Here is a 27,316-nt window from a genome sequence, read left to right as displayed (position 1 = left end):
TGTTTAGTTCTGTCTGGCATTTCTGAGCGTTTTCCCTGTGTTTGTTCCTTCCGTGTCTGATCTTGAATTGTTTATACTGACTTTGATTCTCTGCCGCCTGCCCCGACCGCTGCCTGGTACTGTTTCTGGTTTGGATATCCCCTAACATACCTGACGCTGTTATCTGATCATTGCCTGTTTGACCATTCTCTTTATTAAACCACTGCATATGGATCCGAACGAAGACCACATTTTCACACGGTTGCAGATAAAATAAGGAAAGGAAATTTAATCAGGAGGAAAGATGCTGAGAACACTCTGAAGAGATCTTGCTGCCGATATACTTGACATATCATCTCACATTAAAATGCCAATACTGTTCATTGATGCTACACATTATAAAACTGTTTTTTTTTGTTGCAGGACTTCATGATTTGAAGTGATTTGTTTAACCCTTTTTGAAACTGGAAGATCCTGTAATAATTTAAAAGACGGTAGAAAAAAGGCTTCTACAAGTATTTGAGCTCTTTTATTGAGTGCTTTACCTGCTGTACCAGGTGTGCCACCGAGCAGGTTTACATACAACAGAAGTGTTCGTTTCAGCTGGAAACCACAGTGAATTGAACATATAGGTACTTATTTTTAGTTTTGCTAGGATGTAGGTAAGGCACATGTCCCAGTGAGGCTGTTGTGTCTGCTAGTCCTTCACAGCATGAGTTATCTGGCTGAAGCTCACATCTGTTACCTTGCAGTGGTAGTTGGTGAGGATCTTGGTGACTGAACACTGACGGTCCACCAGAAAGCAATAGCGTCGTCTTTCTTCTGTCAGAGCGGAGCGATACCCAACGGCCACCAGCGAGTCCAGCTCACCCTGCCGGCGACTCATCAGCTCCACATACTGTTACAGACAGAGAGAGAGTCACACACAATCAGCACCTCACTCTTTTAAGAAGAGGCTCCCAAACGTTTTGTCAGCCAAAACCATTAAGAATTACATATTTATTTGAAGTACCCCCGACATTTGAAGTTTGTTTGTTCACAGTTGATCGCAGAACATACAAGTAAACAGATAAAATATAATATCTTTATTAATATTATTATTTTTAGTAGGTGTTTTATTTAGACTTTGCAGCTGGACTTTAAAGTAGACCCAAACCTTTTTTGTTGTTGTTGTTGTGTGCCAGTTTACATTACATTCACTCTGGTGTTTTAGGAACCTAATCAAATTAAATAATAATAATAATTATTATTATTATTATTACCATAATAATTGTTATTATTAATATAGTTCTTTATTATTATATAACTTATTCTAAAAACGAAAAGACCAATAGTATGGTTTTAAATGTAGTAGTAAATCATTTATAATAATGAGTTTTTAAAAATTAAAATTATTTACTTCAAGTTGTTCAAATACACATACTTTTCATAATTTTAATCCTTGAGCTTTTATTTTGGCAAAACACTAGTGAAATGCTGTAAAATTCTGTCTAAACTGGAAATTATGAAAATAATACATAAATGAAGCAAACCTAGTGCACACTGCATTTTCAAATGAGCATTAAACTCACAGCACATGCATAAATGTAGTTCAGTGCATTTACAATGAACGAAGAAGCAGAAAACACTGATCCATGAGCTGCTCATTCACATTTAATGAAATCACAGGCTTTGATTTGATAATTACAATATCGTGCATCCCCATGCATTCAGGTAGATGTTGCATTTAAGATAGTTAATTTATCTCATGAACCCTGCCTCAAAGTACCAGGTCACCCAAAAATGACCATTATGTTGTTCATTTAACTGACCTTTTCATTGAATATCTCCGTCATTATGCTGACTGCGATCCTGTTTTACTTCCCTCTGTCATCTTGTTTATTCACTACATCAGTGTGTCTTTACTCTCCGGATATCTGCTTCATCTCAAACTCTTTCTCTTTCTGACCAGAAACATGTTTAGACTAACGCTCGTGATAGCACAGCACAGGCCTACATCAACAGAGATAGACTCGCTCCTGAACAAACACTTGTTCACACAGGGAGGAAAAGTCTTCCGCTCTCAAGTCAGTTTTAAAGTCCACAGACGTCCTTCAATCCGCTCAATCGTCATTATGAGTCACACAAACTACATTCCAATCTACAGTAATGAACACAACACAGCAGTCACAGAACCGGCAAGCAACACAATTACTCAGTTCTTCAGCAGACGCTTTAATCCAAAGTGACTTCCTGTTCATTTACTGCTGCACCAATCAGCCTGGCTTCACTTGAAGGTGGTTGTGACCAGGACAAATCTGGATGCACTTAACTCTAAGGTTATTGAGTCACATTACAAAATGTTTTTGCTATTTAAAAAAAAAGGTTTGATTCCAAATCAAAAGCCAGCGAAGCCATTTTGCTGTCATGTGACCAAAAGAACCATTGAAACAGTAATTGATCTCAGACTCCTGTACACACATTCATGACTCCAGAAAAACCTTTTAATGACGTGGAAAAATAATTCTGAATGTTTACTGTGTACCATTATACAAATAACATTTATTTTAATGTGTATGCCTTTCTAGGTGCAAGGAAATGTATTATTTAATCAAACACTTTTGTTGAAGATGGTATAGAAGTTCACAGAATACAAGGATTACATTTTTAAACACATTTCTTGGTGTTTGTCTTTTAAACTTTATTTATAACCCTCTAAAGTCTGAAATATGATAATAATAATTGTTGTCGTTTAATTAAAAGAATTATTGAACTTATAGACAAAATCTAAAAAATAACCCCGTGTTTTGGGGTTTGTATCATATTTGATACATCAAGCTCAATCTGAGCACACATATGTAATTTGGTGCAGATGATGCCGGATTTAATATATCAGATAGCTTGATCAGTGAGATCTTTCTAACACTAGAGCAGATACTTATGTAAAATGATGTAAGTATCAGTGGTCACTCTATATCTCCAGTAATGTTACAGTGAGACTAGATGTAAATGATCCACACATAACACAGTGATGGAGAGCTGAAGAAATCAAGGCTCCTCAGAAGATGTGAGATGTTCTGGAGGCTTGTGAAGATCATTCCTCCGCTGAGGAACAGTCAAAGTAAAGCTTCTGGAAACAAACGCTCCTCACAAGATCCTGACTGATAGAGAATCAAGTAAAGCTGAGCTGAGTTCGTCTGGAGATATTACTGACCTTATTCTGACCTTTACTTGATCACAATCAGGAAATATTTGAGTCGAGCTGAAGCTGGACGCTTCTACAGTTACTCTAGAAGAGCTTTGACTGGATGAAAACCTCTAAACTGTCAATCAGAGACAGAAAGCGTGGAGTAGACAGTGTTTGATCATGCACCTGCATCTCTCGGTCTCCATATTTGTTGGGATGGCGGCTGGCTTGGCTCTTCCTCCGCAGCTTCTTCAGCTGTGACTGGCAGCGCTCGATAGACTCCACCTTGGACTTCCTCTCGCTCTGGTACTTCTTCAGCGTCCCCTGCACAAATGTTGTCATAAAGTATATCACTTTTATAGTAAATTTCAGAAAGTTCAGAAGGAGGAGTTTTCTTTTCTGATTCATTTACTCAGAGTGTTTACCAGACAAACTCTGGGTTCACTTGATCGAGCTGCACTATTCAGTAAATCCAGTATGTTGTTCAGTTAAACACTAGTGTCCACTCACGGTCAGATATTTGATGTCTAGCTCCAGTTTCTGCTCGAGTTGAGACAGCAGCTCTGAATGAAACAGCTTCAGCTGCAGACGACAGAAAACACAGTGAGTATGAACACTGGCACTTATAAGATAGTGATAGTGTACGCTTCTACAGTAAAACCATGTCAAACATATGTGAAATATAAAAGAAGAAATTAGGGATGCACGATAATATCGGCACAACATCGGTATCGGCCGATAAAAGCTTAAAATGACCATTATCGGTATCGGCCGATATGAATATTTCTGCCGATGAGCCAAACCGATATTCTCCAAGTGAAATAATTGACCTGTTTTTCAGATGTGAATGTCTGTCTACATTTGTAAAATAATACATTTATGGTAGAATCAGTACAGAACAGATACATGGATTTCTCTTCAGTAAAATTAAAGTTTAAATATATCAGTATATATTTGTAAATATATCAGTATATATTTGTATATATATCGATATCGGTATCGGCATCGGCCAAAATTATTTAGAAAATATCGGCATATCGAATATCGGCCAAAATCCAATATCGTGCATCCCTAGAAGAAATACAATCAAAACAATCAGATGTAGTTGAACACCTACACCGGTGTTTCAGTATCATTCCCATCAACACAAAAGGGAACACCTAGGACGAATTGTGAATTGTAATGTAAACATGGACCATGTAATATTATGGCAGTGAGCTGTCTTAGGTGTGAAGAAAGTTTACAGAAGAAACATTGTATATTGGTACCAGAGCATGTGAGCGGAGTGGAGCGTGAGCGGGTGGGTATTAGACTGAGTGCAGAGCGGCATTTTTAAAAGGATGGAGCATCGCTCTATTTCCCACTCCAATTTCGCTCTGCTCACCACGAGTCTGAAGCATGCTCAGTCAAGCCTGACCCACAATCCATCTGTCTTTTACTGTCATCAACAGACTATTTTCATTCAAAACTCGGCTCAATAATGGACTTCAAAAAGTACTTCAAAAATGAAAATGAGAAATCATATAGGTGTACTATTAAAAAACGAACTAACAGTGACAATGTGGTACAAGAAAACGAATGTGGAGACATTGTTTCAGTAAGTAAAGGTTCCTTTTGGAATCTAAAAAGGCACATTTCCCGAAAGCATGAAAGTGTGCTACGTGAACACGCTGCGAAGAAAGCCAAAGGTTAGCAAATTGAATACGGTAACTTGTAACAAAGTGTAAATTAAATATAGCGTAATATAAAAAAAATTTGTTTTGTCATTCAAGTAGGTATAATGGTTCGTTTTTTTTCATTTGTGTCGTCCGTGAATTTGTATTTGATAGAGCGAGAGGAGGAGCAGCAGCAACAAGAGACAACGGTTAAGGAATTCAAAAGTTTCTTCACTGCACGCAAAGCCCCAACCATAACAAGGGAGAGAAAAAGAGAGCTGGATGTAGCATTTTTTAAAATGATTTACATGGACTATGAACCGCTGAGTATAGGAGAACGTGAAGGGATGCAACACTTCGCCAGCGCAGCTCAACCGGGCTACGCACCCCCATGCTACAACACCGTACGGGACACGCTCATGCCACATGCGCTGGAAGAGATGGAAGCCAAACTGCGAGACCTACTGCAGAATGGTGATGGGCTGGTTCTGTCAGCGGACATTTGGACCAGTAGAAGAGGGCACAGCTTCCTTGGCATCGTGGCCAGTTTCATTGATGGGACGTTCGGGGGGGCACACGGTTTTGTTGGGCTTTGAGAACATACAAGGGCACCACACCGCAGATCGTATTTATCAAAACTATGAAAGTGTACTGAAATATTGGAACGTGCAACTGGCACTGAAGAGGAGGCGGAGGGTGAAGTGACCGCGGATGCCAGCATCTGTACTTTATTGTGTCAAATTTACATCTGAGATGCCCCATTCACATGCTTCAGCTGGCGATCAAAGATGCCGTTAACGAGCACGACAACATTAATAGGCTGTTAGTGGAAGTTGGCAAGCTGGTGAAAAGTGTACGCAAGAGCACCCTGAACACAGAGGAAACAGACCAATTAGGGGTCCGTCCCACAAATGCCTGCGCCACTCGATTGACACCTCTGGCAGACCTCACAGAAAAAATGCAGAAAGAGCTGGGGAACCTGGGGATGATCCTGCCTGCTGTCACAGAAATAAAATCCCTGCTCACCGATGACACTCACGCTGCACTTCCAATGGGCATCGCTGCTTTTGCAGAAACATTGGCAAACAACGTGTCAACTCGCTATGGGATATACTATACTGACAAACATCTCATTTTAGCATCAGTGTTAGATCCCCGTTTCAAGACACAATGGATAATCCGAGATGAGTCTGTATGCAACAAACTTGGGGAGATCCATGACCTCCTCATAAAAGAAGCGGAGGAAATTAATGCTCCCAGTGGGACACCCGAGAACGACCCACCACCCGCTCAAAGAACTCAAGAGAACTGTAGATAAGGAAAGCAATTCTTTTTTTCTTAAGTTTGACAACAAAGCCAATTCAAATTGAAATCCACGTGCACTCTGCGCAAAAGTTCAGTTAAGAATTTTGGCCTAATAGTTAATTTTAAAACTTTGATGTAGGCCTATAGCCTGTATATTTTTATTTATATATTTAGGCCCATTAATTTGTTTAATTTTACAGCAGTTTTTTTTGTACAATTGATATAAGCCAATTTAAAATGTAATCCTTCGCGCTGCGCAAAAGTTCAGATATAAGAATGTTGCCTAATAGTTAATTTACTTTTAAAACGTTTATGTATATTTTTATTTATATATTTTTTATTTATATTATTAGGCCCGTTTATTCGTTTAATTTTACATTTTGCGTTGAGCGCTGAGCGCTAATCATAGACAGTAAAAGAAATGGACACAGCGACCCCATTGGAACTCAATTGAGACAAGTGAAGCCCATTTTTAGCGTTTTTTAGCACTTCCGTTTCTGACGCGCAGACTCAAACTAAGCTTGAAGACGTCAGCAACCTGTCTGACAGATGTAAATGTTCTAGTAGCTATGCATGCAAACTGCCATATGATGCAATCGTTAGCCTATTTTTTACAAAAACTGTTTCTACGGGGCCATAATGTAACAAAGAAGGTAATGGAGCCCTTTATACAATGTCGTGTATCTTTAGAAATAAATAATGGACAAACGGAGTCTTTAAACGCCTCAGATGTAAAGTTATTCGCTGTCAAAGTGACGCCAAAATGAATGGGAGTCAATGGGAATGCTAACGCAAGTGAAGTTCTGCTAAAAGATGGCAGCCCCCACCCGACTTCAACTTCGGGTCGAGTTCCTTGCCCCCTGGCGATAATGAGCGGAGCGGCCTGATGTAGCTTTGAGCGGGGGAGTGCTCACATGCTCTGAATGGTGCCAGTTATTATTATTATTTTATTTTGTACAATTGCTATGCATACAACAATGCAATCAGATTTACTCACCACATCCTCGAGTTGGACCTGGATCTGCCGATGAACCTCTGCCATCTGGAACAGCGTATCGCCTGAATCAACATGAATTATGAGAAGACGTGATGCCACACACACCATGAGATCTGCAGCACAGTTCACAGATGTCTTATCAAACACACTTTCAGAATGACATCTCACTCACATAAAGGTCACCATAGGGTCACATTCAAATATTTAATGGAACGACTGCATGTTAATTTTTTGAAATGCATGTTCATGAACTGTGATGTACAGTATGTGCAATTATTTGTCTAAACAAAACTGAAAAGAGCAACTTCTTCCTGCAGAGGATGTGATCTGCGTGGCATTGTCTGTCCATTCTTGGGTTTCATTGAGGGTGAGTTTGTGGTGTGTTTTGTAGTCGGTTCAGTGGGCCGAGCCGTGGATGTTGGCCTTCTTTATCCCCTACTGAGCAACAGTGTGTGTGCGGCTTGGCATCTCTCGCTCGTCCACCCCCGCTGTGTTCAGCAGCACAATGAGATCATGTGGTGTTGTTAATCTTTCAACAAAGACCGCTCTCTCTTTTGCCCCTCTCTCGCTTTCTCTCACTTTCTTCATCTACATTTTATCGTACAGGCTTTGCCTCTTCATTCTCTGCTGCTGTAGTCACTTGTTTTTACGCTTTCATTTCCTGTAAACACTGATGTACTATGAACTTGAACAATGTAGTTATATTTACTTACATTTTCACAATCAGTTCTCACCATTAACTTTACTCTGCCAGAAATCTCGCTTCAGAAACACAGTTGAATAGCTCTAGCTAACTAAAAAAAAAATTTTTCATTAAGTTTAACTATGATGTAGCCTACTTAATAGACTAAAACTAAAACTAAAATAACTAATAAACTAAAATAAAACCACAAAAACTACATACGTAAACCTTAATAGAAATGACAAAATCACAAAAACAAAAACTTTAACAAAAATTAAAAGAAAATGTAAAAAACTAAAAAAGTTAAATGGTACCAAAACATAACTGAATTTAAATCTTGGGACCTGATAGTTTTAAACCAATCTCTCTCTTTAAGCATTAATTCAAGGTGTTGATTAACAGGAGCTCAAATGTAATTGGACAAATAAATGTAATCATAAATAAAATGTTTATTTTTGATATCAAGGCACTGACTGCCTTAAGTCTGGACTAGAGCTGCAACTAACGACTATTTTTTCTGTCGACTAATCTAATGATTATTTTTTCGATTAGTCGACTAATCTAACGATTATTTTTGTTACAATAAATAATTAATCTAATGTTCTTTTTTTTTTATTAGCTCATGAATCCTTTGGATAACTTTACCAAAAAAAAATATAAGTACAACTTCTAATATAATATTTCAACCTTTATTCATTTTCAACTTATGTGGTTGAAGTTTTTACAGTATAAAATAAATAAGAGGCAAAGAAAATTATTTTACTATGGTAAATATGAGATTATGATAGCATTTATAATTAAACCACAGTAGCCATAAATTTACAGTTGTCTGAAACATCATGAAATGTTCTTTAGCATCACAAACCATAAAATGTAGTCAGGGTTCTGCTATGGTTTAGCATGGTTTCCAGAGATCTGGAGCTGATTCGGGGTAGCTTGGTGGTTTGTGACTGTTGTCTCGCGGCGCGCTGTCTTTAAGGGGCCGTTCACATATCACGTCTTTTGCGCGCTCAAGTTCGTTATTTCCAATGTAGGCGCGCGATAAGCGCTCTCAGAATGGAAGCTACGCGGTCGCGACGCGCTCGTTTTTTCCAGGTGCGTCCGCACCGCATCGAGTTAAAAACATCTCAACTTTTCAGAATGCCGCAAGCGCAAGAATATCAGACCTGAACCAGGAAGTTGGTCACCAGATCACACGGTAACTAGTTAAACCGTAACCGGAGAGTGCCAAGATGTTTTCCTCTGAGGTGCTCGCGTATCGCAGTTGTGCTGCCGTAGTTCACCATATCGGTTTCACAAAGGGAACAAAGGGCCATGTCAGAGTTCCGTTTCTCCCAAGACGGTAGGCGGAGATTATTATGCAAAGTGCTCCTAGTGACGTACATAGAGATGGGCAAAAGATTTGAAATCTATAACGACTCGTTTCAGCGATTCAGAGTCGACTCCTTACTTTAGAAGCCAATAACTTTATAAATCGTGTACTTTTTGGTTTAATTACTTTGCACATTGTTTACACTGATGGACAGCTACATCATACACTGTAATACAGGTAATTTTTGATTTCCCATCTGTGTGGCTCTTTAAGAACATTAAAAAATGTGGTACTTTCTTGTACCCAAGTAAATCTTTGAACCAGACCATACAATTAGTTTGAGAGACTTAACTTTGAGGAGATTTATTTACTCAAATCTTTCTGGTGGTATGTTTACTGTGTTTGGATTTTAAGTGTCTTACCCAGTTCTTTCGAGCCCTGGCTGTCACTGGCCAGCTCTCCTAGTTTGACCAGAGCGTCAAAATAACCCTTCGCTGCTACTGTGACACCTGCAGAGATAGAGACAGAGAGAGAGAGAGAGAGAGAGAGCGAGAGAGCGAGAGAGCGTGAGAGAGAGATTTTTTTTTTCTTAATCATCTTTATTTATCAAAAATATTCACATAAAAACAATGTAAACACTTGTTACACTTTTTTTATTATTTTTATTATTATTATTTTTTCATTCTCAATGACAGAACACAATGCTTCTCTGTGACACCATATTCCTTCGAAAACATTTAAAGAATCCATTGCTTTGTAAAAACGAAAATCAATTACAATCCTTGATTTGATCATTGCTGCAAACACCCTTTCAACATTGTATTCACTTTTTCGCTCAATTTTATCTCTTCTACTGATATAAATAGCCATTTTGGCTTTACCCAAAATAAAATTCAACAAATGACACTCATGCTTTCACCTTTGAACATATTTAAAACCTAAAATAAAAGTTTGTACAGAAAACTTCTCATTACAACAACTAAAAAGATTCTGCAAACTATCAAAGAAAGGTTTTAGTATTGAACAGTACAGAAAGGTGTGAAAATCAGTTTCTCTCTGGCATCAAAAAGGACATTCTTTGCAAACTTTAAAGGATTAAGGATTTAAAACAGAAATAAAAGCATTAACAGCAATAATGCCATGCAAAATTTGCCATTGTAAATCTCCATCTCTTTTAGCTAACGGTGGCTTGTACAATGCTCTCCACTCTGGTCTGTCACTCATCAGAAAAATAGTACGCCATGGTGTGTCAACTCTTTCATGTAGCTCTTTTTTGTTAAAAGATTTTACACAAGCTTTTTACCCGGATCTCTCTCTGTGCTACCAAGCAGGCCGCCTCTGCCATGGGCAGGACTATCGAGAGAGAGTATCAAAGATGGGCACAGAAGGCTAATGTCGCAACTCGCGCTCCTCCCTCACCTGCGGGCAGGGGTTAGAGGAATCGCGGGTCATGAGTAGGTAAGCAGAACCTAACTTCTGCTTTTATCCTCCCTTTGCTAATTCCCCTGTAACCACCAGCTCTCCACCTGATCGAGGTTAGGTGGAAACCTCTCGCATAACAGTCTCCTATCCAGGACCTATAATGTTTTTGGTTGGTTTTGTGTTCATAGCAACCACCTCCAGTGCAGGAGGGTGGGTGAGTAAATGTAACCCTCTCTGTATATACTTATGTGTATTTAATTGCTGGTGGTTACTTGTCTACTAATAAACTCTGTGAGTTTCCTTTGCAGTGCTCAGTTACAGTGTTTACTAAACACTCGCCAGCACCAGCCATCCGGCTTCATGTTCTGGTATTAGGCGTCTGAGATCACAGGTTTCTGAGGGAGCCTCCTTGATCATCAGGCCTGGCACAGCACTGCAGGGAATTTCATGGATGTCCAGCCAGGTCACCCCGAGGGGTCTCCTGCCGCTTAGGGGTGCTGTCACATCTAGCGGGAAGTGAAGGGGGCAGTTACAGAAGTCTTCTTGTCTTCTGAAAATCCACAAGTGGTAAGTTTGCACACAAGACTCTGCAAACTTTCTGAATTCCTGTACGTTAAGGGTTACGTGCTCCGCTTCGTTCCCTTTCTTGAGATGATTAGACCTTGGTTCCTTGGGCTCCATTCAGCCAGTGTGTATCTGTTTATACACCTCAAGCATCGCTTCCCTCAACATGAGGGGTTATTTTGGGTGATTCTCGTGGTAACTTAGCAGCACTCCCGTTTTTCCAAAAAAGGGTCACCTATGAGCGCGCTACTCTGAGCCCGGAGTTCTCCTCTCATATGAGACTGAGTTCTCTGTTTTTTCCCAAGAGCGCTCCAGTATTGTTTCTATAGATCGAGTTGATGACTCCCAATCATAATGTTTTGAGATGCACTATTCCATCTATGAGCTGCTCTATCAGAGAACCCCTCTTTAGAACAGTATATGAAAATCCATGCTATGGTAAGTGTGTCCTATGTATCCTCTGATACCTATCTAAACAGGGTGTTGCTACTACAGAACTGTTGAGACAGCTCCTTCAGCAAGCTTATGTGAAAGCTAGCGGTAGCCCCTGTGTGCCCCTTGGTAGAAATGCTATGTTCTTAGCCATATCCCTTTAAAGGAATCTTTCCTGATTCCAAGCCTTCAGCTCTACCCTGGGCCGAGGCCCTAACAATAAAGTTGGGTATGTAGCTGGGGCCTTTTGGCCGTAAGGGGTACTGTCACAGACAGCCGTCTAAACGTCCCGGGGTAACTCCCATGGAAATGGTAGAGTTGGTACTTAGTGTTCGCCATGATCCTGGCCTGCACTCCCCTCAGCATGGCGGCATGGGTATACTGTTTCCCAAAGCGCCCCCTAGAGGACGCAGTTCGAAGTTCCCTCGAAAGGGAAAGTCTCATGTTACGAATGTAACCATAGTTCCCTGAGTAGGGAACGAGACACTAGCCGTGTTTCCACTATCGAGCTAGGACCGGGCGTGCTAGTGCGTGCCAGGGCCAGTAGCGTTTCCACTGTCACTTCCGGGGCTTGATCGTGCCTCGCCGGGGCTTCCTCGGGGCCAACGGCCAGGGTTTTTCGGCCCGACGAAATCCTTGGGCCAAAGCGGGCCAGCTGGGGCTAGAGGAGGGGTTACGAACAAAGGCGGAGTTTCTCCGTGTCTAGAGAGCGTCAGCGCGGATCATTTCAAAAAGATAACAGTTTTAACACCAGCATTAAATATGTTTAAAAATAAGTTGAGCTTAAAACTCACTCTTAGTAAGCAGCAAGTGTTTGAAATAACTTGATCCGATGTGGATTATAATCACTAAACAAGGCAGAAATATTTATAAGCGATGTAAAAGACTATGCACGCTAAACATTAACGTTACCATATAAACATGGTAAATATGACCGCTTGGATAAATCAGACGTCAGCTTCTTATTCTCTATCACAATTGTGTATTTATTAAGTAACATTTTATCTGTCGTCTGGTTTCAAGAGTTTAGCTCCGTTGCATATCATCAAAATATAATAATGATTTGTGTTCGGGAGCTTTTATAAAAATAGAGAGTCTGCGCTGCGGATCATTTCAGAAAGATAACAGCTTTAACACCAGCATTAAACACTTTTTTAAATAAGTCGAGCTCAAAACTATCTTTCAGTCAGCAGCAAGTGTTTGAAATAACTTGATCCAATGTGGATTATAATCACTAAACAAGGCAGAAATATTTATAAGCGATGAAAAAGATATGCACGCTAAACATGTTACCATAGTAACATGGTAAAATATGACCGCTTGAAGAAATCAATTCTCTATCACACTCGTGTATTTATTAAGTAACTTATATTTTCTGTCACAAGCCTCGTCTCGAAAGTTTTTCTCACGTTGCCTATCATAAAAGAATATAGCATAATAATGTTTTTGTTCGGGAGCTTACAAAAATATTATCATTCATTCTAAATATGACGGCTGTGGCTAATAAACAGAAACAGACTTGAATGAACAAGCTTCACGAGCGTTAAAAATAAATAAATAAAATAGATATAAGTGTATTTATGTGTGAATAATTTTGAGTCCTGATAAATTAAATCAATATGATCAATGTATCATGTATTCTATAGTTAAAACATCGATGCTTTTGAATTTGAATATATTACAAAGCATGCAAACAAACGGCCGCTTTTATCAGTTTCTTTTTGTGATCGCACATGTTCCAGTGACTTATTTCTTAGTTTTCTGACAACTTCTCTTTGTTATGATGAAATTTTGAGGTTGCATGACATTGTTCTGAGAGGCGTGTTAAGGGCGTGTTTTAGTGACGTGCAGCGGAGCTTCAAGCTCCACTGTGGAAACCCTGCGCTATTCTGGCCTCGTGCTACTGGCCCGGGGCTATGAGCCCCGCCCGGCCCGCTTTAAGCCCTGGCTCGCACTGGCCCGACAGTGGAAATGCGGCTACTGTGTCCTCTAGCTCCCTGCCATGCTTCGGACGCAAGCTTCAGACGAAGGTGAGGTATCCAATGCATCTTTTCCCAAAAAAAGTATACTAAAAAGGGACTGAATTTTAACAATTATCCATAAAGGTGGATTAATGCATGCCAGTCGGTGCCAAAGAGAAGAGGCTACTAAATTGTCTAAACTGTTAAACGCACTAACTTAAATAATAAAATATACTTACCGGTTGTGGTCCATAAACAACGCCTTCTCCAGACAAAGAGGGAACTGCTCAATCTTTCAAGAGTAATCTTTGTGCGAATCCGGCATTAAACTGATTGAGATTGAGGAAGCTGTCCTCAGCAAAATGTGCTGCACATAGTTTTACAAGTGGATTATAATTTTTGGGAACAGAGTTAAACATAAATTGTAACGATTAATCTCCAAGTACAGCGTCCCTGGGAAGCCCAAACAAAGATGATTGGACTCTGAGATGAAAATAACAGTGTTTCGGCGACAAATACAAATGCAGCTCTTCCTTCTTCTCCGTCGGAGCGCAACAAGACCACGCCCCCTTTTTGTGTATTCATGTGGGCGATGGTTAGTCAAAAAACTGTTTTAGTGACGTCATTACTGCAGGAACTAGAGGGATGTAGTCCAAATTGGTCGTTCGATGTAGGCAAATTCTGTGAAATAAAATATCTCGCTTGGCATTGAACTTTGAGCTTTAGAATTTTACAGATATTATTTATACTCTAACAACAACATTACACACTAACTAAAGTTTAAAACATGGGATCACGAAGAACAGGACCTTTAAGAAGTTCCTCTTCTAATTCTTTCATGGATCTTATTATATCTTTTGTGACATTGTGAGTATACTGTTGACATAATTGTTTGGTTTGTATTTTGCCATACTCCCACCACTTTTGTAAAGACTGAAAATCATATTTTTCTTTCCAAAAACAATTGAAAGTTTCTCTAAAATTTGCATCACTTAATACATTTTTGTTAAAGTGCCAGTATGCACTTTTCGGCTTAACAGAGTGTAAAGGAACTGTACATATAACAAGACTATGATCTGAAAACCCAACTGGAATTATGAAACAATTTTAAAAAAAAGTACTAAGATGGTGTTTAAAACAGTAGAATCCAGATGTGCTAATGACAACCTGTTATCATGAGTATGTGCCCATGTATACTGCTTTAGATTCCCATTTAGACTCCTCCATACATCACATAAGTCATTTGTTTCAATCATCTGAATAAGTCGCTTGTGAGAAAGTAAATATGGCTCACATGATTTCTATCCAAACTACTTTCTGCACAATTAAAGTCTCCACCTAAAAATAACTGCTCTTCACCATTGCATTTGTTCAGCGTCTCACAAAGGGTGTATAAAAAGCTCATTCTTTCTTTCTGGAGCATATGCACATATAAAAATAAAAGTGTGATTCTCAACCTTGGCTCGAATCTTTAACAATCTTCCTTTCACAACCTCTTCCATCTCAGTAGAGCAGGGAGTAAAACTATTGGAAAATAAAATTGCAATACCACCGCTGAGAGAGGATTTGTGACTAAAAAAAGAAAGACCTTTAAATTCTTTCGTCCATTCATCTACATTTACTGTGTCGCTATGTGTTTCTTGTAAAAGTAAAACATCAAATTGTTTCTGATTCATAGTGTTATATATTAATGTGCGTTTTATACATTCCCTTGCTCCATTCACATTTAGGGATGCAATGCGAATGTCATCCATTTGAAAAGTATGAAAAAAAAGAAATCCTATTTACTGCCATTAACCATTAAATTTTTAGTTTGTTCAAAAACTTTTTCAACATATAGACTTCCTTATTTGTGAAACATCCCTCAGTCATGAAAGCCCTCGTATTTTCCACAAAACGTTTTATGTCTGGAAAATAGTCAGCAACCTGTACTCCCCTCACGTTTTTTGACACCTTTAAAACTTCTTGATTTCCCCAGCATCATACTCTAGACATGTCCATTCAGTCTGAGAACAACTAGAAGCACCGGAATCTGAGACATCGCTCTCATTACCATCATCTCCATCAACGTCAAACTCATTTTCATTTTCTTTTTTCTAGTTTGCTTTGATTCAGAGACCTCATCAATCTTTTTCCTCTTTAAAGGGGGTTTGAAAACTGCCTGATCTATGTCCCTAAACATCATTAAATCATAACTTAAGTTGACTCTCTCTGAAGGAGACTTTGAATCAGACACTATGTTATCATGTGAAACATCCATGCTGTCAGCAGTCTTAGGCTCACCTTTTTCAAGCACAGGGATAGATAAATCATTCTCCCGATTCTTCCCAGCCTTGTCCTGATTCGCCTCAGTCTGTGAGTGAGGAAGTGTTTCAGTTTGGTCGCTAGTGGATGGCTCTGGATCAGAAACATCATCCATGCCTATATTTCTGACTTGTTCACCGGCTTCACCTGAAACATCTTGTTTAATTGTACCGTTGTTATCTGGGCAAACGCGTAATATGTGCCCTGTTTTCCCGCAGCCAAAACACCTCATCACATCCATACTTACGAAAACAGTATAATCAATGTCATCGACTCTGAGTTTCAAATTCAGGTTGAGTTCGTCTCGTTATCTTTCAGGATCATGTAAGTGAACCTCCTGAAAGATACCACATGTTTGATTAAGTCTGATTTGCTGCCAAAAAAACATCTTTTTCACTGGGCTGACTCTTTCCGACACGTGACAGTTCTTTTGTCAGCATTTCGTCTTTTATGAACGGCAGAACGTTAGACAAAGTGACTTTCTTAGCGGGGAAGCACCGGGGTGAATAAACCGCTAATAACTATACCTCTCTCCACTACTTCGTTTGCTTTCTCAACAGAATTTAAAAACAAAAGAATTGCATTATTCATACAGTCATGACCAACAATATTTCCGACGACCAATATGCATTCCTCCACATTCACTGCGGACACCACTTTCACTCCGTGGCGCCGCGTGAGAGAATCTAAACTATTTGTAAAGTATTTGTGCTACAGAATTCATGATTGTTTTGCAGGTGAAGTGCTGATGAACATACACCCAAGTCCAGTGGACTTTTACCTGTCACAAAGAAAATTATCTGTTACATTATTACATATTAATATCTTACCTGTCAGAGCCTTTTCATAGTGTTTGCCCATGGAGACAAAATTCTTCAGACTGGGGTTGAACTGGTCCAGAATGCCCTAAACACAGAGTCCACGACACATTTAATTAGGACATAATTGTATACATTTTAATCAGTAAGTAAAATACTGAAACAGATAAGGAAATTAGTCTAAGTGTCTAGGTGTTGTTTAAACTGTTAAAACGAATATAAAAGTAGACAAGCATTTAAAAAATAAACTTTCTCTACATATAGACAAACATACTGTGACCAAAAAAAATAAAAACTATAATGCTGTTAAAAAGCTAAAGTGCTTATGTGATCAAAGATTATATTCTTAAATTCTTTTTTTTTTTCATTATTTGTCAGTTATTTTTGTTTATATATACATTCTTTGCACAAAAATGTGTATAAAACAAATATGAAGAAAATATTACATATCTAAGACCTTGGCGCATAAGTATGAAACTACATTTTTTAATCTTCTTGGATTGTATATTTATTGTTGCCTTTCATCGATCCCATACCTTGTAGACATTTTCTGTCATTTTGTTGATCTCATCTGACCGTGACATCGTGCTCCTCTCTCCAGATCAGTTCTTCTCACTTCTAGACGTCAGGAAGTCACAGCACACACAGCTGCACGGAGAGAAAGAGAGTAAGAGCATGAGATATAGAGGATGGATCGGGCACGTTCAATGGCTGCATTAGCTAGAGATCTGCCTTAAAGAAGAGTGCTGCAACCAAGCAGTTCACAACAGCCATTGACTTCCATAGTGTTGTTTTTTTTTTCTATACTATGGAAGTCAATGGCTACCATCAACTGTTCGGTTTCCAACATTCTACAGATTAGAGAAGAAAGAAGCTCATACGGGTTGATCTGACAGAATCCTCATTTTTTGGGTGAACTATATCTTTATGTAACTGTATCTAGAATGTTTAGATGTTGGGGTCACATCAGAGTTTATAGTGATGTGTTCACCTGCTCTTGTTGTGAAACACTGAAGCTAACTGAAGTGCTGATAACAGCCCCACTGGCCTCACTATTCAAGCACAAGAGCATTAAAGAGGTCAGGCACTGTGTGGCTGTATGATGACTCACAGCGCAGTTGATCTCAGCTGTTTTAACAAAATTCATTCAAAAACAGGAAGCCAGTGTCACAAAACAATTGTCTAAAATATCAGTATTTTTCTTCAGTCCTAACCATGGAAAACTCATGACAGCTTCAGAGATTGATACCAAACCTTTAACCATCCTCTCCCGAGGAATTAGGAAGGATTTTTTTTTTTTTCTGAAGGAATTTGACTTGTTTTGTTGGACAGGTGGAATCCTACTTCATTTAAAACAGAAATTAGACATGCAGCATTGCTTATATCAAGTCAGATCAATTTTAATTATATCTTTATTGTTATGATATCTTAAAATCACATTAAGTAGATTAGAGCAGGATAATATGTGACCCTGAAATACAAAACCAGTCTTAAGTGTCAATTTTTTTAAAAATTGAGATTCATACATCATCTGAAATCTGAATAAATAATCTTTCCACTGATGTATTGATTTGTTATGATAGGACAATATTTGTCTGAGGTACAACTATTTGAAAATCTGGAATCTGAGGGAGCAAAAAAACTAAACTTTTGAGAAAATCACCTTTAAAGTTGTTCAAATTAATTCTAAGCAATGCATATTACTAGTCAAAAATTAAGTTTTAATATATTTACGGTAGGAAATTGGCAAAATATCTTCATGGAACATGATCTTTACTCAATATCCTAAAGATCTTTGGCATAAAAGAAAAATAGATCATTTTGACCCATAAAGTGTATTTTTGGCTATTGCTGAAAATATACAACAGAGACTTAAAACTGCTTTTGTGCTCCAGGGACAATTATAGTTTAACAATATAAACAATCAAGCTGTTGAGATTTGCTACACAGCATACAGTATATGAGTGTACGGTACGCAGATGAAGCAGGATGCACTATAGTTTATAACTTTTAGTTTAGCATTTTTATGAAACAGTTACTAGACATTAAAGAGCACACATTTTCAATAAAGCACAATTTGATTAATCAACTTCATTCTGCTAACAAATCCAATATTTGTTGTAACAGAAAAATTACCCACAATACAAATATATATAGATTTTAATATATATATAATAAAATCTAATGGTTCAGTCATGAACATTTTTCTACATGAATGAAACCAGTTATGTTAGATGTTGTTTTGGCAAAATGTTTCATGGAGTTTTTAACGTGTGAATTTCTTTTTAAACGTACACTGTACATAATTCCTTGAATTTCAAAATAAGGACCACCTCTGTTAGTGCCCCCCTAGAGATTTCATAGTCTGAGTCTGGCCTAAGCCGTCCAAATACACTGTTATTGCACATATAAAGTTCATGAAATTGAGTCTGACATGTCCCAGTGCCCGGAGGAGAGCCGTTCTTCCCAAGCGCAGGAGTCGAGCCGCTGAACAAACACTGCGCTCACACCGCTTCCCTTCTGGAAAGATCTCAAATAAGAGATTCCAGTCAGGATTACCATCACATAAAGCTTCAGCTCCGAAGGCCAGCGTTTACCGCAGGTCAGCGCTCTCATCTGTGTTATTAGAGGAAGATTAGGAAGAACAATTTGACCTAAATGAAGTGATTGAGTGAGACCCCCCGAAAAATAACATTCTCATCATATGATACTTCACTGAGCATCTTCTCTTCCCTTGTTTCTCTGTGATTCACACTGACAGCAGACGATGGACTAGTAGTTCGCCAACCATTACAGCATTCAGCGATTCACCCACAATTCATCTGATTTATTTATGCTTCACGTTTCAATAAAGACTTAATGAAATAGCTTCACAAATGCAGATTTTAAAACAAGTGATTCATTCATAAACAACCAGGGCCCATCTTCGTTACCAAGAGCTCCCTAAATAGCAGTAAAAGTTCTTAACTAGTTTTCTCTTAAAACCTACTCAAAAAGCTGCTGAGATAAAATATATCTAAGAGAAGTCTTAAGCTCAGAGTAAGGGGGCGGGGTTTACCTCATTGCTATGGATGATGTCAGCATGCTCATTAACTATGCACACAGTGATTGACTAATAAGGGGCTGTCAGAAATATTGTAGTATGCAATATTATGTTGCCATATAAATAAAAATGTTAATTGCCACATTCAAATAAAGATAAGCTAAGGTGCCACTAATTACACGAGTATATGTTCAGCTAATTGTCAGCCTCTAACATGAATTAAACAGCCTTTTAACTAACGGAGTAAAAAAAAATCATGGCTGATAGTATGAAAAAAAACCTTACAGTCCATAAAGAAAACCAAACTGGAGGCAAGAACAGCTGTGTTTGCCCAACTGCTTAATGAAAACAGGGATATAATCAAAGGAAAATCTGGAGTCGGGATAACCTCCAAAACCAAAGGTGATGTCTTCATTCACACTCATTATCATCAAATGTTTCTAAAATGTGTACATTCAGAGGCAGATTTCTGGCAGCAGCTGTTTAGTTTGTGGCTTGGTTTTAGTGACTTAGGAGCCCTCTTCAAAACTACTAAAGTTTCACAGATTACTTTATGGTAAAACACACACCCATTATTTTTAAGATTATCTCCTAAATTGGCGAGTTATAAGCATTAAGATGTTCTGTGAATAAGGGCCCAGATTATTATTATTTTTTTATTTAAGCCCAGATTACTTTGAACAAACATTCCATTAATGATGTACAATACAGATTGTGTCAAACCAGTTTTATAATGTCAAACAGGAAAATAGTGTCAATAGTAAACACTCACTTTTCCAGTTAAAGGGGTCATGTGATGCAATTAAAAAACACAGTATAAGTCATTAGGGCATCGCAGTATGGTGAGGGGCGTAACACTTCCATCACAAGCTTGAGGTATTCAGCCAATCACAACACACTGGATAGCTGGCCAATCAGAGCACACCTCACTTTTCAGAACGATGAACTTTGTAAAAATCCATGTGTTTCACAAGAAGGGGCATAGAGGAGAAACAATAATGTACATTGTGTGGGAAATAATGTGTTTTTTAAACTTTAACCACATAAACATTTCTTTACACCAAATAATGTTTTTTTTAACAAAGTCACATGACCCCCTGAAAGTCTGTTCATCATTGATTCAGTGATGTAATCATCCAGCTCAGTTCAAATGGTATGTATGCAATCAAGTTGACGATATTCCCATAAATTAAGCAAGACATACCTTTAAAGTGACCACACTGAAACTTATCTAGCCCTAACATCTGCATAAGAGTACTTTAAGGTAGTAATATGTACTACTATGTGCCTGTTAGTGGTAAATAAGGCACAACGTTTTCTATTTAAGGCTTAATTCTGCCAAAGTGACACTGACTTGCTCTTCCTAAGTGATATTGAGGGGAGGGACATTCCTAGACTAGAGCACATTTGATTGGACAAAAATGAGTGCAACATGAGTCATCTGAATTTACACCCATTTTCCTGGAAGAGAAAGGCTGCTAATTTTAAGCAAATGTCTCTGCCAAAAGTTACAATTAAGATACAATTAAAAGTAGATGACCTCAAAGCAAAAACACATCAAGGATTATTGCATATGGATCTTTATACTAACTCCACACAGAAACAGATTGAATTTCTACTCACTACATGAAGCTTTAATCGTCAGTAAATATATATTTGTGAGCATATTTTTGCTCTGTATTGCCATATCAATAAATAAATAGCATTCATTAATATAACATAAATTGAGATGCAGCAAAGATGGTTGTCTCTAATTGTTTTCTCATAGTTGACACCTGTTCCCTGTTAGAGTTGGTGATTAAGTGATGTTATTGCAATAGAGAGGAAATATGAGCTAAAGGTGGCGATTAAGTTCTGCTAATCTAACAGTGAAAGGAAAACACGTGATGAAATGATATAAACATGACATGTTCTCTTAAATATTGCTGCTTCTCAAAGTAATCGTTCATAATCAGCCAATCAATTAATCGGGCTGAAATTCAGAGTTCAGTGAGCAATGCAGTTTTGAGTACTGACTATGCCAGTCACGTCCATCAGAGGGTTAATAATCGCGTTTTCCTAGTTCTTTCAAATGGCACTTGCACTGAGAGTTATTCAGCAGATTGTTAGTTTGACTGTGTTTAGTGATTGAGCTCCAGTGCTCGGTGTTGTATGGAGGAATGCTCCTACCTTCCCAGTGTTCATGGTTTCCTCGGCGCTTTGTCCGGTGCTAGTCTTCCTCTAACTGTCCCTTCTTCTTCAGTGTTGGGGGTAGTCGGGTTGTGTGACCCAGTAAACCCCTCGTCCAGCCCTCACCCCTCTCTCCCAAACTCCTGACTGAATCCAGGTCACATCAAACTTTAAGCTTCATTCCGCCCAAAATGTCCGTTTGCTGTCGCAATGTGGGTCGGTCGCGGTCTCTGTCCCGGACAATGTCTTCTGACTCTCTGTCTGTGTCTCTCACTGGGACTGAATGCCAATGAGTTAACGGGACAGCGCTGTGAATAGCGCCTCTGCTCATTACAGGAGCGCCTCACACACACACACACACACACACACACACACACACACACACACACAGAAGCTCTCATTCATACACAGACTCTTCACTTTTCATTCCATAAATATGTATCAGAAGTGGCATGTGCAAACAAACGATGCTAGACCATTTTCTCACGTTCCTTTTGACTGGACATTATGTTTTGTTGGGTTTTTAATTTAATTATAAATTATGATAAAAAAATTCTTTTTTGTCATAAAATGTAGCCTATTAGCAAGGTTTATTTTTTTTTTCCTTTTGTTCTTTTAAACGTCCTTGTTTAATGGTTTTTTTAATACAATAATTAATGTAAGTATGTTGCTCAAAATGTAAATTTACAACAGAGCTTAAATTTATGAGTGTATGCGAACGCGCGCGTCTTGTGCATTTATTTATTTATTTATTCTCCCTCTCTCCTTAAGGTTCACAAATGTTTGCAAGTACAACAAATGATAAGAATAATAAAAACCATTTTAACTGAACATACTCTTAATGCAAATACCATCAATAATCACGTTTTGATTCAATATCTTTAGTTGGGGCTCAGATTTTATTAAGTGTCATGCAAAATGTTTTGTAATTTTTGTGCATTCAAACAAAAACCCATGTTTATCAATGCATTGCAGAAAATCTTAATTAGGGGCCCAAGCCTCAAACACTGCTGTTGTGCTGCGTTGCCAATTATTATTTTCTCTTAAGGACTATATAGGGTCTAATTTTTTCTCTAAATCAAGCCCTTTAAGAATCCATACATTATTTTTTTGTTTACCATTTTTCCAGAATTTTGGATCATAAATCATAATTCATGCATCGTGTAAGACTCCCATGACTCAAAGTTTTTAAAAGAACTTTGTTTGATCAAAGTTATTAGTCAGTTAAATGGCCTGCCATTGCCCATCTTTGACCAATTTATTGTGTTACAGTTTTTCTCAATCAATTTGACACTTTTCTCCAATGCAATGGACTTGCTCTCAAAACAATTAATACAGCCATCCGAACACAAGATAATTTTAACCAAACAGTTCAACTTTACTGCAAAATGAAGCACTGCAATGTTTTCTAAAAATGCATTTATTAAAAGCAAATATAACGATCACATCTATAGGTGTGTTCTCTGTTGATTATAAAACACCTTCAGCTGTAAATGCACAAAAATGCAAATGATAATACACCTTCATTCCAGTTTTTCAACAGGGAGTGTTTATTTTTTATTATTATTATATTTTTTTTTTATCTAAACGTATAAAAACTGTAATCATGTTTTAACTTTACAATAAACAATGGAACTCAAAGTGGACACTTGATCAGAGACATGTGCCGAGGTGTTCAGCATCTGTGACTGTCTGTCCTGTCTGTACAAGATACATGAGGCTCTATTTATACGAATCTTTCTACAAAACCTTTTACTCCACTTTAAGTTAAGTTTTCAAACTCATCCTAGGCTGTTCATCTGGTTTGCACAAATCACCATTTATAATGACTCTTTTCTTGAAAACACAATGTAAAAACATCACAAAACTTTATGTATACATGAAAATATATAAAATGTCAGGTAATTTCTGAAGCTGTGGTTTCATCTGTTTCTAAATGATCAGCCATTTGTATCAATGAGAGACAGAAGGCTCTAACACTTGTCCACTAGAGGGAGACTAACCACAGGCTTTTACAGTAATGAGTTCAAATTGAATTAGTTTGCAAAGAAACCTAATCTGATCTCCAACATGGTTGCAGATTTAAAAAAAAAATAGTACCTTAATTTGTATATACATTACATCTCTATAGAAATACACACATTAGTGATTACCTCATAATCTAATACTGCTCTTTTATAATTGTTTTCTCCCTCATGTTATACTGTTTGAGTGCACAGACGGAAACGAGGGAAAATGTGGCAAAAAGAGTCATGTGACAATACATTAAATGAATGTGGTAACCCAAGTTTTTATTCCAAAGCTTAAATAACATGCACCCTCCACGGGTCTGTCAGTCAGTATCTGTGTGATCCAGTGTTAACCTGCTGTGTCTGTGTGTTTTTCTCAGTAGAGATCTGTTTTTCAGCACACCTCTGTGTTAGACACTGACGCACAGAGATAAAGTGTTACAGGAGCTCCAGAGTCAGATGGACGTGAGGACATCATCTTTCTCAAACCTCGGCGGACAGCACACTGAGCTCCTGAACGTGTTGTAAAATATAATGTATTTCTGTGATGCTCCGCTGTATTTTCAGCATCATTCCTCCAGTCTTCAGTGTCACATGATCTTCAGAAATCAGAATAATATGATGATTTACTGCTCGAGAAACAGTTCTGATTATTATCAGTGTTGAACACAGTTGTGCTGCTCAATATCTTTGTGGAAACTGTGATACACTACCTTTCAAAAGTTTGGGATAATATAAAAAATAAAAAATAATACTTTTATTCATCACAGACACATTAAATCAAAAGTGACATTTATAATCTTACATATTTCATATATATTGTTCTTTCAAACTTTCTACTCAAAGGATCAAAAGAAGTATCATGATTTTTATAAAATATTAAGTAACAAACTGTTTTAACACTGATAACAACAATAAAAAAAACATGATTAAAAATCTGATAAAAATCTAAAAAATATTTTCCAAATTCCAAACATTTGCCTGGCAGTGCGTGTGTGTGTGTGTGTGTGTACTGTATGGGAGAGGGCTGCTGGATCACTGTTTGTGTCTGTATAGTTGAATGTAAAAGACAGATGCATGTTTACAGCGCTGCTTCTTTCAGTTCATGAGACACTCACACAGAGGTGAATAAAGTGGTTTATCATAATGCGCAGGTTGTGTGCACAGACAGTAGGTTAACTCTCCTGCGCTCTTCGTCAGGTCTGACCTACTGTATATGAGGCTAATGTGCACTGAGGAAGAAAGAGTCTTCAGTCCTACGACACAAACACATGCAAAAACTTACCAACACTTGTTCCTTGAGTATGTTGTTAAGGTCGTTCTGAAAGGCCATGTCTTGAACGACTGCGTTCACAAACAGCAGCATCCACCTCCGAAAGAAACAACTGCATTTATTGTGTTTCGTCTACTCACTCTGAGGCGCAAGTTATTTATAATATATCAAAATTATTATATAAATAAGCATCCTTTGGTTTTTTAAATGACAAAGCAATCTTCAAGATGAATCTCCACCATCTTGATCTTGCTTTTTGCCAGGATAGGTGCAGACCTCCATCTTTCTTGGTACTTGAAAACGATGGATGAAAAATAGACTTCTTCAGAACAGGAGTCTTCTTTACATTCATTATAGTGGAAAGCAGGCCACAATGTAGAACAAGCAATTTTTTTATATACACTGTAGAAACTAATTAACGCTGTGTTGGCCACGTCAAACCCTGAAATTAACATTTATTAAAACTGTTAATTTACCAATCTACTTAAACTAAAAAAACAGTAAATGAAAACCACCAGAACACTACAATTAGTAAAAGTAAATGGCACTATTGGTAAAAAAATAATTAAGTCTTATATATACAGTAAGTTGAGCAAAGTAACTTAAATGAATAGTTTGCCCAAAAATAAAAATCTTGAAAACTAAAAATTTGGAGGGTCAGAAAGCTCTTGGATATCATCAGATATCTTAATTTATGGTCTGAGAGGTTTGAAATGACATGAAGGCGAGGAATTAACAACAGAATTTTCATTTTTGGGTGAACTATCCAACTTTTTACATTATTTTACATTTTCAGTTGCAACAAAAAATAAACTAAAGATATCACAGATGCTGAGAGAGTTTAGTAACCTGTTTTACAGTGTAACTAATGGAGAGTCTAATAAATCAGAGATGTTTCCTTTAAGTAACTCTGTCTGTTGTGACCTCATCTGAGTGTACAACTGACCTCTGACCTCTGACCTCTGGCTGTGTTCCTGGAAACAGAAGCAGAGCAGACACACAAACACCCATCAGGTCACACGACTTAACTCACCTGACTGGAGAACAGTGTGATAATGATACTAATGGAGTTAACTTTCTGCTCTGTTTCTGAGGGTTTCTCTTTATGAACATCAACTCATCAGATTGATCAGTCAAGAGATCGCTTGGTTAAATGTTGTCAAGTCATTTCTTACATTTCTGTGCTAGTTTTATGTCTCTCATATCATCCTATGCTCTAAGACAACACAAAATAAAACACCACAAACACTTAATATTGCATACAACTTTTTATTTTCTCAGTCACAGTTTTACATTTCCGTTCTGTTGACCAGAAAGACAAACCAGCTTTTTAAGCATCACAATAATCCTTGTTTGGTACAGAATAAAGGAAGTTTCTGGATTTTCATCTTCCCAACTGTTAGAGTGTGAGCGGATGGTAATTAATGAGTCTCTGATGTGAGCCAAAGCCTGCCCTGTTCAGCTTTCTCTCAGTCTTTCTGTGCATGTTCCCTCTGACCTCAATCAGCGTCCATCTGTCTCTCTGGCTGCTGCGCTGGACTTTAACTTGAACTAGGCCACTTATCTTGTTAAGAGCTGTGACAAGAGCTGCTTGAGCCGTATACAACCGGCAACAGAGATACAAGAAAGAAACATTTACCAGACAAAAATATAAAAAAATTACTCGGAACAAAAGAAACTTTAAGTGAAAAAAAGGCAAAGAAAGATTTTTTTTAAATTTTTAAAAAATACAACTAATATTAAAATACTTATTCAAAATATTACTAAAAACTATAATAATAAAGTGAATTCTATTTACATAGAAACAGCAAGTGGAAACACATATTTGATTTTAACAATTAAAACATACACCTTTGAAAAATATATTTTTATACACTTTTAATCTCAATGATGCAAAATATTCCTATCACAGAGTCAGCAATGGCAGGTTATTAGATTAGGAAGTAAACTGTTACTCAAAATCTCATGCTAATAATATATTGTTGTTGTTAAACTGCTGTAAAGAAGCATTTTCACTAGTGGTTTTGGAGCCCGCTTTTAATATTGTCTGCTTGGATTATAACAAATGTCAAACCTAAAGGTCTTTCTAGAACATCCCAAACATTTCATCACGTCATTTAAACACGACAGAGGAACTCTAATGAAATGTACTAGAGATGGGGTTAATGAGCACATTTAACTGCTGCTGAGCAGAAGAGGAGGAGGGGAGCGTGTTACACACACAC

At 37.8% G+C, this 27,316-nt stretch overlaps 1 protein-coding gene across 2 annotated transcripts in view; it reads right to left on the bottom strand.

Annotated features, from left to right (window-relative positions):
- The window catches only part of LOC113116563 (brain-specific angiogenesis inhibitor 1-associated protein 2), a 32,225-nt gene extending 10,076 nt beyond the window's left edge, over nt 1-22,149 (bottom strand). For both annotated transcript variants that reach the window (XR_003294038.1, XM_026284791.1), the window contains exons 1-8: nt 21,810-22,149; nt 17,134-17,245; nt 16,610-16,685; nt 9,519-9,605; nt 7,103-7,164; nt 3,656-3,727; nt 3,332-3,469; nt 725-877 (exon numbers count right to left, since the gene is read on the bottom strand). Coding sequence is in view for 1 of the 2 variants with exons in the window: in XM_026284791.1 (XP_026140576.1) it covers nt 725-877; nt 3,332-3,469; nt 3,656-3,727; nt 7,103-7,164; nt 9,519-9,605; nt 16,610-16,685; nt 17,134-17,181 (636 nt within the window). In the remaining variant the exon portion in view is untranslated. The remainder of the gene's footprint in view (nt 1-724; nt 878-3,331; nt 3,470-3,655; nt 3,728-7,102; nt 7,165-9,518; nt 9,606-16,609; nt 16,686-17,133; nt 17,246-21,809) is intronic.
- Between the last annotated feature and the right edge of the window lie 5,167 nt (nt 22,150-27,316).

The sequence above is a fragment of the Carassius auratus genome, chromosome 16 (assembly GCF_003368295.1).
Source record: "Carassius auratus strain Wakin chromosome 16, ASM336829v1, whole genome shotgun sequence".
NCBI lineage: Eukaryota > Metazoa > Chordata > Actinopteri > Cypriniformes > Cyprinidae > Carassius > Carassius auratus.
This window is presented reverse-complemented; position numbering and strand designations above follow the sequence as displayed.